The sequence below is a fragment of the Ahaetulla prasina genome, chromosome 10, assembly GCF_028640845.1.
Source record: "Ahaetulla prasina isolate Xishuangbanna chromosome 10, ASM2864084v1, whole genome shotgun sequence".
NCBI lineage: Eukaryota > Metazoa > Chordata > Lepidosauria > Squamata > Colubridae > Ahaetulla > Ahaetulla prasina.
In genome coordinates this window covers 26,990,321-27,003,229 of record NC_080548.1, presented here as the reverse complement: position 1 = coordinate 27,003,229, position 12,909 = coordinate 26,990,321, and the positions used below count along the sequence as shown (strand labels likewise).

General features: G+C 44.9%; 1 protein-coding gene across 1 annotated transcript; it reads left to right on the top strand.

Annotated features, from left to right (window-relative positions):
• The first annotated feature begins 660 nt into the window (after positions 1–660).
• LOC131204561 (phospholipase A2 inhibitor and Ly6/PLAUR domain-containing protein-like) lies at positions 661–11,759 on the top strand. The gene is made up of 5 exons (XM_058195950.1): positions 661–712; positions 3,188–3,304; positions 6,239–6,388; positions 8,701–8,841; positions 11,611–11,759. Exons 1-5 carry the CDS (start codon positions 661–663, stop codon positions 11,757–11,759), a joined length of 609 nt encoding a protein of 202 aa, XP_058051933.1.
• The last annotated feature ends 1,150 nt before the right edge of the window (positions 11,760–12,909 follow it).

Here is a 12,909-nt window from a genome sequence, read left to right as displayed (position 1 = left end):
GGGCATGGCCAGCTCAACGTCACTTGTGCTGGGGGGGTCCCTGTGGTGGTCCATGTGCTCTGCCAGTGAAAACAGGCTCCTGAGCTCCGTTTTCAGCTGCGACGGTGTCGTGAAACCCTCTGCCAGCAAAAACAGAGCTTGGGAGCGCAGGTCGATCCTTCAGTTTCCAGGGTGGCCCCATGGGCCAGATCTAAGCACCCCATGGGTTGGATCTAGCCCACGGGCCTTGAGTTTGACACCTCTGGCTTAGATGATACCCCCCCAAAGCTGATGGTGCCCTGTTTCTCCTCCCAAGGCAGTGAATCCTATCGAGCTCTTGGAGAAGGAAGAAGACCTCTGCCCAAACCCACAAGTGGAGGAAGCCTTGTTGCCATTTTCTCTCTGCCCATTGATCCGAGAAGTTGCAGTCTTAACTCTCTTGCATGTCGTTCTGGTCACTAAGCTCAGAACAAGAGTTCCACTCTGTGATCGATCCTTTCTGCAACTTGGGAGGCCAGGAACTGTGCTGGTCTCCCATCCTCATTGTCTCCTTGTCCCTCCTACTCTCTCCTGCCAAGAGGCTATAAGGCCTCATCAGCTATCAAAAGCCTAAGTCATCCGCCTCGTCCAGGAGCCAGCTCAGCTCTGGGTTTTTTTCATGATCTTCTGTGTACGAACACCATGCAGGGGTCCACAATTACCTTCTTCCTCTTCTTCATCCTCATCTCTCCAGGTAAGTCCTTTGGATTTTTATTTAGGACGCCACCAGATGAGAACCCAAGTTCTCAAAGCAGAGCATTTAATACAGGGGTGGTATTCACTTACTTTTCCTACTGGTTCGCAAATGTGGGCGCGTGTGCATCCACACAAGCGCTTGGCCTTCTGTGCACGCGCATTGCTGGTGTGCACGTTTTCTGTGCATGCGCCCAGCCTCAAAACATGCCTAAATAGGGAGACATAGAGCCGGGGCAGCCACCCGCGATTTCCGCTATCGGTTTGGGTGAACTGGTCTGAACCAGCTGAATACCACCTCAGATTTAATATCAGAGACTTAACTTAATTCAGGTTGTAGCTCTTGGCATCCAGGCTCTCAAACTCTCTCACTGCTGGGGTTTTATTTTCACTTTCTTTTTTTAAACGTAACACAGACTTGGTGCAGTTTTGAGAGAGTGGAATTCAAGTACAGGTAGCCCTCGACATACAACGGTTCACTTAGTGACCGTTCGAAGTTACGACATCACTGACAAAAGAAACGGAAGACCCTGGTTCACACTTACAACCATTGTCACATCTCCACGGTCATGGGATGTACAAATTCAAATTCAAACCTTTATTGTCAGAGTACAACAAGTGTACAATGAGATTGGCTGAGCCTCCCTTCGTACAACCCCCCCCCCCCGATCCAATACAACTCACAGTAAAAGACAGAAAAAGAATATCCCTAACCCAGTGAATCCTACTAACAAACACACAATCCTACTGCACCATGTGAATTTATTGCACGCTGCGCCGGCCCCGCAAGTCAATCGTACTACCCTTTCCCCCCAAAAATAGGACCCAACCGGAAAATAAGTCCTAGCATGATTTTTCAGGATGCTTGTAATATAAGCCTTACCCCCAAAATAAGCCCCAGTTAAGATTGTCAGCCAGATGGGTGCATTTAGGACCGTATTTCCCCCCAAATAAGACCTAACCAGAAAATAAGCCCTAATGCGTCTTTTGGAGCAAAAATTAATATAAGATCCAGTCTTATTTTGGGGGAAACATGGTATGTTGTTGTAAAGTTATTTTCCATTCAGAAGCCTGACAACCCACGGATAAAAAATATTCTTCAGCCTATTTGTGTGGCTGCCTTTGCTTCTATATCTCCTTCCTGACGGCAGGAGAATAAAGAAACGCTGCCCGGGGCGTGAGTCATCCCTTGGAATACTTGAAAACTGACTCACATTTATGATGGTTGCAGTGTCCCAGAGTCACGTGATCACTTTTTGGGATCTTCTGACAAGCAACGAAGAAACCAGAGTCACTTAACCGCCCGGTGACTAATTTAACAGCTGAAGTAATTCGCTTAACAATCAAGGCAAGAAAAATTGTAAAATGGGGCAAAACTCAAATAACAGATGCTTCCCTCAACAGCATAAATTTTGGGCTCAGTTGTGGCCGTATGTTGAGGACGACCTGTAAAGATATGGGATCATGAAATGGGGTGCTTAACTTCTCTATTTCCCGGGTATTTTAATCGTGACCATTAGCTTCCCCACCAGTATAGTTGTTGCTGTGTCTTGTCCCTAGAAAAGCCACTGCCCATAAAAAATAGGCCACCATTCTTGACTTTTTTTCACTATACCCTGGGGTTGTTTCTGACTCCAATGCAGGGATGGGATTCAGTGGTTCGGGCCAGTTCGGGTGAACCGGTAGCTCCAACAATCAGCTGAGAGTGAATCAGTTCACTTCGACAATCAGTTGGATGCACTATACCGACCTGTATTTCCTTTGTTTGAAGCACAGCTGATCGGCGCGGCAGAGTAGATTGCCGTGCCTCAGCTGTTTTACTCACCGGGGCTGCAGCAGAAGGTAAATTTCAGAGCTGTTTTTAGTGGGGCGCATGCACTATGCGTGCGTGGAGTGCATGTTTGACGCATGTGTTTGGAGCACACTCAGCAAACCAGTTTTTACACCGGTTGAATCCCACCCCTTCTCCAATGGTGGATAAACCATAGACCGACCCGTACACTCACACAGAGAGGGACTTCTCAGGGTGCCGTCCACCAGACAATGTCGGCTGGCGGCCCCCAGGGGCAGGGCCTTCTCTGTGGGAGTTCCTACACTTTGGAATGAACTTCCCCCTGGTTTACGTCAAGTGCCTGATCTTCGGACTTTTCGCCATGAGCTGAAAACACATCTATTTATTCAAGCGGGACTGGCCTAATTAAATTTTAATCTGGGGTTATTTATATTTTTAGGGTTTTTTAAACTATTTTAAATGTTTTAAATTTTTTAAATTTTTGGCCATTTTGTAATATGTTTGTTTTAGTCTTGTTTTAATTTATATATTGCGCTTTTTATTTGGCTGTACACCGCCCTGAGTCCTTCGGGAGAAGGGCGGTATAAAAATCGAATAAATAAATAAATAAATAAATAAATAAATAAATAAAAACTCCCAATCGGTTGCAACTCCTAATATTTATACATGGTTTTTCCCTTTCAGCGTTTTGTTTGAAGTGTGAACGCTGCAGCAGCAACAGCGGTTTCTGCACTGGTGTGCCGCACGTCTGCCGACCTTTGGAAAACACTTGCCTGGTTCTCACCACCGAGACAACCATTGGTGAATAACCCTTCTGGCTTGCTCCCGAGCTGACCAGTTAACCACTCAGGACTGGAAACTTGGAGGCTCAGTTCTATGAGCAGGGCTGGTAGTTGAACAGGGCTTGTTTTGTTTGTCCCCTGAAATGATGGACGTGCCAGAGTTAGCGTGGTGTAAGTTGAGAAAAGTGACAGGCATTGAATTTAAATAGCTGTTTTTCTGGCACAATTTGGCTGTAAGTACGTCTCTACCGACAGATGCACCTGCAAGGAGCTGTCATCTGGCATAGGAACAATTCACTCATTTTATTCTGGGATGACTCTGAGGGAGATCCTCAGTCATCCACGTTATGGTTGTTCCAAAGGTGCTTTTTTCAGGAAGCAACTGGATTTTCTGGTTTTTATGAATGTATTTATGATGACTAAGATAATGATTTATCACTGACATCTTTTATGTACACTGAGAGCCTATGCACTAAAGACAAATTCCTTGTGTGTCCAATCACACTTGGCCAATAAAGAATTCTATTCTGTTCTATTCTATTCTATTCTATTCTACTCAATTCTATATTCCAATATTCCAATATTCCAATATTCCAATATTCCAATATTCCAATATTCCAATATTCCAATATTCCAATATTCTATTCTATTCTATTCTATTCTATTCTATTCTATTCTATTCTATTCCATGACATTCCACTCCACTCCACTCTAATCTATTCTTTGAAGATGTTTCGCCTCTCATTCACGAGATGAAGAAGTGAAACATCTTCAAAGAAAAACCAGAAAGTGCAGTTGCCTCTTGAAAAAAACACTTTTGGTTCTGAAATGAAGTGAATTTGAGAAAGTAAATTAAAGTCAAGGGCCATTTAGGAATACAGATAGTGCGCTACATACGAACAAGTGATACTCCAAAAGGCTGTTTGTAAGTCCTTTTTTTTTTTGCAAGTTCAACCAAGTGTACGTACATGGTGTGGTATAAATTAATCTTCATCCAACAACTTCCAGGATATTCTTGGTTGGAGGTGCAGGCAGTTTGTTCATACTGGAGCAAGTTTGCAACGTAAACATTTGTAAGTGGAATATTGCCTGTAACGACTTTTTGGATCCCAGTGATGCATTTGGAACTGTGAGAATATATCATGGGTTTTATTTTGTGTGTGTCTTTTGAATCAGTGTTGACTCCTGGAGACTGCCTGCAGTTTTCCTGCAGTTTTCCTGACCAGGTTTTTGTGGGAGTGGTTTGTTATTGCCTCCTGCTTGGAGCTGAAAGAAAGTGACCAGCCCAAAATCACCCAGCTGGCTTGGTGCCTTAGGTGGAACTAGAACTCACTGTCTCCCAGTTTCTAGCCCACTACATCCAAACTCACTCTGTATTATGGGCACATATATCACAAATGGCTGCCATAATGTGTATGGTCTCTTACAGGGGTGTCAAACTCAAGGCTCATGGGATGGGTGGTTAAAGGCTTAAAGGTGAGGCCAGCCCAGAAATATCAAAGGACCAGCCCACGGTGCCCCTGCTGGCCGAAACGGGCTGTGGGGCCCCCTACATGGGCCGGTTTTTGGCCTCTATGGCTCCAGCAGCATTCTGCCGGCCAAAAATGGGCCGCATGGAGGCCCTGGGAGGCCCCTGCACAGCCTGTTTTTGACCTCCTTGGCCTCCAGAAGCACTCCGCTACCCAAAAACACCCCCCACCCCACCTGCCTCTGGCCCTCCAAGGTCATAACATAACACTGATGCGGCCCTCAATGAAATCAAGTTTGACACCCTTGGTATTTATTTATTTATTTATTTATTTATTTATTTATTTATTTATTTATTTATTTATTTATTTATTTATTTATTTATTTATTTATTTATTTATTTATTTATTTGATTTCTATACTGCCCTTCTCCCGAAGGACTCAGGGAGGTTTACAGCCAAGATAAAACAATATAAATAAAAATTAAAACATTTTAAAAAACTGATTCTAAGATTTGGCCACAATAGTTAAAACTGTCATAAAACCCACATAAAAATCCCCACATTTAAAAAACTGCGTTAGGCCAGACCTGCACGGCGGAACAGAAAGGTTTTAAGTTCGCGTTTAAAGGTCTGGAGGTCAGGGAGTTGGCGCAACCCCGGAGGGAGCTCATTCCAAAGAGCAGGAGCCCTCACAGAGAAGGCCCTCCCCCTGGGGGTCGCCAGTCAGCATTTGTCATGTCCCACTCCTCCTCTGACGGCCGGGTCGGGGAAGTCCGTATCAAGCGTGGCCGCAAAGCCTCTGCAGCTTTGACAAAGTCCTGTCAGAGTTCTCAGGGCAGGCAGGAGACCAGGATGTGATTTCAGCAATCCAAATTAGACTTTGCCTGACTCAAAGAATGCCAGAAAACAGTTCCTTTATATAGGCCATGGGGTGTGGCTCCATGACTCAGTACTTATCCAGGCCTGCCCCTCCCTTCCTTTTGCTGACGTCGCCTTTCCATTCTCCAGAAGCGTGGATCTATCCACTGCATCGTTTCATCCCCAGCTGCCGGCAATTCCAGCTCGTGGCTGGCTTCAGGTGCACATGCTATCGGGGGGAGGTTTGTTTGCTCAGTTTGTCCGGGCATGGTGCCAGGGCTGGGGGCTGGAGGCATGCCAGGACATTCTTTTGCACTATCAGTCTCTGGCTGAGATAGCAGGAGATGAGAGGGGCCCGGCTGCAGAGAGGGGGGCGAGCGAGGCACAACAGCATTGTTTGACTGACGGCACCCTGAGGATATTATGAAGCACTGGTTTAGCAGTGGCAAAACTGGCGAGGTTGCTCCTGGCCACCCCACCCAATGTTGGAGCTAACTGGCGCTCACTCTGGTATTTCGTTCCCCCTTCCCAACGAATCCCCTTCCAATCCCTGAGTGGGGTTTTCCTTTCGGAAGGATTCAGCTTGGCTAACCCCTGCCTTGGCTGTCACTCTTCCCACTGCACAGGAAAGGAGGTGTGGCTCGCCACTTACAAAGGCTGCAGCAAAACCAAGTATTGTGTTCCATCGCCAATGAGTTTCACCCTCCCTTCGAGACGCAAGCGGAGTGCCGCAAAGTGTTGTCGCAAGGACCTTTGCAACAGCGGAACCGTGACATGTAAGCGCTGGTCTCCAAGTCAAACTAGTTACTAAATCTGCACTACTATTAATCTTCTTGTCGTTCCCATCACCCATCTCCTTCCACTTATAATTGTAACTTTGTTGCTTGTATCCTTACAATTTATACTGCTATTTTTTCCTGATTGCTTAATTGTACCCTATGATTATCATTAAGTGTTGTACCTTGATGAAGGTATCTTTTCTTTTATGTACACTGAGAGCATATGCACCGAGACCAATTCTTTGTGTGTCCAATCACACTTGGCCAATAAAGAATTCTATTCTATTCTATTCTGTTCTGTTCTGTTCTGTTCTGTTCTGTTCTGTTCTGTTCTGTTCTGTTCTACTTTACTCTATTCTACTCTACTCTACTCTACTCTGTTCTGTTCTGTTCTGTTCTGCTCTGCTCTGCTCTGCTCTGCCCTGCCCTACCCTGCCCTACCCTACCCTACCCTACCCTACCCTACCCTACCCTACCCTATTCTATTCTATTCTATTCTATTCTATTCTATTCTATTCTATTCTATTCTATTCTATTCTATGAGCAACAGTGGCGCAGTGGTTAGAGTGCAGTACTGCAGGCTACTTCTGCTGACTGCTGGCTGCCTGTAATTTGGCATATCTCACCAGGTTCAAGGTTGACTCAGCTTTCCATCCTTCTGAGGTGAGTAAAATGAGGACCCAGATTGTTGGGGGCAAGAGGCTGACTCTGTAAACCGCTTAGAGAGGGCTGTAAAGCACTGTGAAGCGGTATATTAGTCTAAGTATTATTGCTATAGACGCTATAGAGCACTGCACATCAGAACAACTAGACACAAGAACAGTTTTTTCCCGAAGGCCATCACTCTGCTAAACAAATAATTACCTCAACACTGTCAGACTATTTACTGAATCTGCACTACTATTAATCGTTTCATAGTTCCCATCACCAATCTCTTTCCACTTATGACTGTATGACTATAACTTGTTGCTGGCAATCCTTATGATTTATATTGATATACTGATATTGATATACTGACCATCAATTGTGTTGTAAATGTCGTACCTTGATGAACGTATCTTTTCTTTTATGTACACTGAGAGCATATGCACCAAGACAAATTCCTTGTGTGTCCAATCACACTTGGCCAATAAATTCTATTCTGTTCTATTCTATTCTATTGCTATTACAGTAATGGGATTTTCCAAAGCTGAAAATGCTTCCCCATTTCCCTGCTCTTCTATTCCAGAGAACTGGGAAGAGTCAATTCTGAGGTATTTTCTCTACTCCTGTTCATGCCTTAGACTCAAATGTCTCTAGTCAGACTATTGTTCCATCTGCGGTCCTTTTTTTCAAAGTTATTCTCACAGCCCATTACAGGGTAGTTCTTGATTAATGGCTGCCCGGTTTTAGCGACCGCTTCAAATTATGTCTGCACTGAAAAAGTAACGTTATGGCTTAGGCCCATCACAGCATTCCCTCCTCCCCCCACCAGTCATGTGATCAAGATTCAGGGGATTCCCCAACTGGTGGGCATTTAGGATAAGGAGAATGAATGGAGAAGCTGGCAGTGAAATCGTGAGTTGTGGTCACCTAAACGTTTCATTTAATGATCGTGGGTGATTCACTTAAGAACTGTGGAGGAAGTGAGGTCGTACGTCTGTCGTGGTCATGTGATGTCTTGCTTAACAACCACGTGTCAGGGTTTCAAGTAATAATCCCATAGCAAATAAAACTCCGAGGCCAGTAGATTCCTCAAAGAAAAGTTTTATTGGGTATATCGTATTGGCACAGTTTTGGTGAAAACCGACTCTGAAGGTCCCCGCTAATTAAAAATAAAAGGTTTTTTCCCTTCCCCAAACAATCAGTCACATGATCCAATCAGGTTGCCATCCGGTTGCCTGGTAACTTCACTCCTCCTCTCTCCGACCACCTGTGGGAATGTCCTTGGTTCCCAGGAGAAAGTATTTTGTTTTGGCTACAAAACCCCAGCTATTCCTCTCCTCCCTATCCCTCAGCTCCAGTGTGGCAATACTGAAGCCTCAAAATGGCCATGGTCAGGTCAGCTTCAGGGTTGACACCATGTTTACTTAATGACAAAGTTGCCAATTCCAACTGTGGTCCTTAAGTGAGGACTACCTATATGAAATGTGACTTCTGAAAACTCTGAGACAAACTCTAGTAAATCTTCCTGAGATAGAATCAGAGAGCTAACCCTTGGCTTTCATTTGGAATTCCAAGAAATCAGAGCGAAGATCTAAGATGGCGAAATTCCTAGGGATTGAGAAGATGAGACGGCGATGTGATCATTTTCTGCTTGTTTCCTCCAGTGCCCAAACTCGGGATCCGCCCAAATGGAATGAAATGTCCTGGGTGCATCTCACAGGATCCAACTTGCAAACCCACTGAGCTGATCCATTGCAACGGCTGGGAAGAGTATTGTGTCTACTACGATGTGACGGTAGAACAAGGTAGGATCCGAGGAACGGTATTGTCACCTGCAAGTGGGGATGGGAAAGAAGAGAGCATGTGAACCGGGATGAGCCTGATGGATGTCAGGTATTTCCACTATTTAATGACAAAAACTGGGTGAGAAGTTTGATGTACGAGGCTTCCTTCTGATCACGATGGCAACGGCAAGGTGCGATGATCCGGGGCACATCACAGAGGTAACACAGGTAATGGGCAGTTCAAACCTCTCCTTTATCGCTCCAAATTTCCCCAAATGCTCCCATGTTTCTGGCAAGTCCCAGAGCAAAATGATAACACATCCACACATATACTTTAAGGCAGGGGTCTCCAACCTTGGTCCCTTTAAGACTTGTGGACTTCAACTCCCAGAGTTGAAGTCCACAAGTCTTAAAGGGACCAAGGTTGGAGACCCCTGCTTTAAGGAGCCGCTGGCTGCATATAGTCCAGCCCAACCCTGTGAACACTACAGCTGCAAAAGCAAGAAATCCAGCAGGGCAAGTCGAGGAAGTCCAGGAATCAAAGGAGCAAGGCAAGTAGCCAGAAATCCAGAGAGAATGCAAGGAATTCAGGAAAGTTCAGACGTCGGCACACGATGCTCCATGAATTCAGCATTTGTTCCCAACAAATGCCCCTCCCCACAACGTCTCCTTAAGACTCAGTCCCCAGGTGTGCCTTGTGAAGAAGGGAAGGGCACTCTCCTCCCGAGTAGCTGCGCTGTTCTCGCCTTCTCTCCACTCTCCGTGCTCGAGGATCAGGAGGGGGCGGTCCCTGCTCATTGTCTGAGCGCCGTCTCTCATGTTCACTGCTTAGACTTCCTTGTTCATCCTGCCCCCATTTTTTCCTCCCTACAAGTCGTCCCAATCCTGAAGGCCTGACTGGGCCTGCTCCTCCCCATTTTCCTCTGAAGCCAACAAAGTCGCCCCCTCGATCTCTCTCCGCTCCAGTTCCAGCTTGTCTTCCCCCCACAGATTCAGGCTCTGACGGGGGCACGACACAGGGTTTCTAGACACTCTGATGCATGGAATGCGCAAAGACTGTAGCCTATTGCAAAAAAACCCTCCACCCGCACCATTATTTATTTATTTGTATCCTGTCTTTATTCTTTTTACAAATAACACAAGATGGCAAACATGTCTAAATATACACCTTCTTCCTCCTACTTTACCCACAACAACCCTGTGGGGCAAGTTGGGTCGAGAGTGTGACTGGCCCAAGGTCACCCAGTTGGTTTTCGTGGCTAGGGTGGGACTAGAACTCACAGGTTTCTAGTCTGTTGCTTTAATCACTACATCAGACCGGCTCTCTTGCCATTCTGTCGTATGAAATGCACAAGCACTAGAAGTAAGCCAAAAAACAGGCTGAAAACAGAATGAATCCATTTTTATTATGGGCTTTTGGCCATTTAATAAATACAATAAATCTAATAACGTTGGCATTGTTTTTAAAATAAAATTAGCTTGGCCAGTGCAGTCATGCTGGGAATGACTAGACTCTGCCCTTAATAGCAATAGTTTAATGAGATTGCAGTCATTTTAATTAAATCCAGGCTCATCTCTGCAGAAGAGTTGATTACAATTATATGTATTTTACTTCCTTCCTTCCTTCCTTCTTTCTTTCCTCCCTTCCTCCCTCTGTCCCTCCCTTCTCTGACCCTTCCTTCCTTCCTTCTCTGGCCCACCTTCCTTCCTTCTTTCCTTCCTTCCTTCCTTCTTGCCTGCCTGCCTGCCTGCCTGCCTTCTCTGACCCTCCCTCCCCCCTCCCTTCCCCCCCTCCTTCCTTCCTTCCTTCCTTCCTTCCTTCCTTCCTTCTTTCCTTCCTTCCTTCTTTCCTTCCTTCTTTCCTTCTCTGACTCACCCACCCAACTAACTTCCTTCCTTCCTTCCTTCCTTCTTTCCTTCCTTCCTTCCTTCCTTCCTTCCTTCCTTCCTTCTTTCCTTCCTTCCTTCCTTCCTTCTTTCCTTCCTTCCTTCTTTCCTTCTCTGACTCACCCACCCAACTTCCTTCCTTCCTTCCTTCCTTCCTTCCTTCCTTCCTTCCTTCCTTCCTTCCTTCCTTCCCTCTGTCCCACCCTTCTCTGACCCTTCCTCCCTTCCTTCTCTGACCCATCTTCCTTCCTTCCTTCCTTCCTTCCTTCCTTCCTTCCTTCCTTCCTTCCTTTCTTCCCCGACTCACCCACCCAACTTCCTTCCTTCCTTCCTTCCTTCCTTCCTTCCTTCCTTCCTTTCTTCCTTCCTTCCTTTTCTGACCCTTCCTCCCTTCCTTCTCTGACCCACCTTCCTTCCTTCCTTCCTTCCTTCCTTCCTTCCTTCCTTCCTTCCTTCCTTCCTTCCTTCCTTCCTTCCTTCCTTCCTTCCCTGACTCACCCACCCAACTTCCTTCCTTCTTCCTTCCCTGACCCTCCCTCCCTTCCTTTCCTTCTTTCCCTCTTATCCCCCCACCCACCCACCCACCCACCCATCCAATGCATGGGACCGCTCATCTCACAGCCCTGAATGTAAAAGTTCCCCCCCACCCCGCAAATACCACAAGTAGTAAATATGTAAATTTCTTCCTCGCCTCCTGATAAGAAGGTAAAGTACAGAGGAACATGTTCCCTGTTTCCACAGGACATTTGTTTTAAGAGTACAAACTACCTTCCCACAAATCCTCCTGAATGCCAGAAAATAACAATAAACCTGCTTGAAAACCCTGCCCCAAGGCTCCGATCCCGCGCAATCCTTTGCTTGCTACACAGTGAACTTTGTTATCATCTTTCTCAATTCCCGCAGAGGGAAGATTCTACAGTCACAGCGAACGGGGCTGTGGCACCAAGAACGCTTGTCTGAATGAGCCGCGTGTTTACGGGGTGACCGGATTATACAAGGAGATTATAAAGAAATCCGAGTGCACCCCGGCTCCCAAAATCATCGGCAAATAGCCGCGACTTCAAGTAAACGACGAGCAAGTTGGAAGATATGATGAAGCCTGTTTGTTCTGAGTCGGCGGATTTTCTTAAAAAAAAAAAAAAAAAAAGTGGGGGGGATAAAATCCTTCTGTCGAGCGCAGAAAATCACATTTAATAAAATAAGTTTTAGAAATCTAAACGTCTTGCTGGCTGCGTGCTAAATCTTGAGATGTCCCCGTTTCTCTGCTAATAATCGATCTATACTTAACAGGATGCACGATAAAATATACGCTGCTCAAAAAAAATAAACGGAACACAAAAATTTTTTTTTTATTTTTTTTATTTATTTATTTGTCACAACAGTATATAAAAGCATAAGCATAAAAAAACTATACAATATGTAAGCATATATATAAGCATAAGCATGAAATAACTATATGAATTGGATACAATCAAAGGGAACATTAGGACAGGAATGGTAGGCACACTGGTGCTCTTATGCATGCCCCTTACAGACCTCTTAGGAATGGGGTGAGGTCAATAGTAGATAGTCTTTGGTTAAAGCTTTGGGGATTTTGGGAAGAGATCACAGAGTCAGGTAGTGCATTCCAGGCATTAACAACTCTGTTACTGAAGTCATATTTTCTGCAATCAAGATTGGAGCGGTTAACTTTAAGCTTAAATCTATTGTGTGCTCGTGTATTGTTGCGATTGAAGCTGAAGTAGTCTTCAACAGGAAGGACATTGTAACAGATGATTCTATGAGTTAAACTCAGGTCATGTTGAAGGCGGCGGAGTTCTAAATTTCCTAAACCCAGGATTTCAAGTCTGGTGGCATAAGGTATTTTGTTGTAATCAGAGGAGTGGAGAACTCTTTTTGTGAAATATTTCTGGATACGCTCAATTATATTAATGTCCGAAATGAGGTGTGGATACTTAATACTGTAAAAATTAATACTGCAAGACATCCTAGATCTGAAGGAATGAAATATTCTTATTAAATACAGTACATTGTGTTGTTTAGGTGTTCCCTTTATTTTTTTGAGCAGTATATTTACCGGCCAGGAAAATATTTTTATGTTTCAGTAATATCTTAAAATATGCATGTCTTCATTTTCCTGATGAAGGAAGAAAATAAATTTGCTTGAATATATACTCAGGCATTATGTCCACACAATACCTA

Coding starts and splice junctions, on each gene's coding strand:
- LOC131204561 (XM_058195950.1), top strand. CDS start 661: ATGCAGGGGTCCACAATTACCTTCTTCCTCTTCTTCATCCTCATCTCT. Junction 3,305..6,238: donor CACCACCGAGACAACCATTG/GTGAATAACCCT, acceptor CCCACTGCACAG/GAAAGGAGGTGTGGCTCGCC. Junction 6,389..8,700: donor CAACAGCGGAACCGTGACAT/GTAAGCGCTGGT, acceptor TGTTTCCTCCAG/TGCCCAAACTCGGGATCCGC.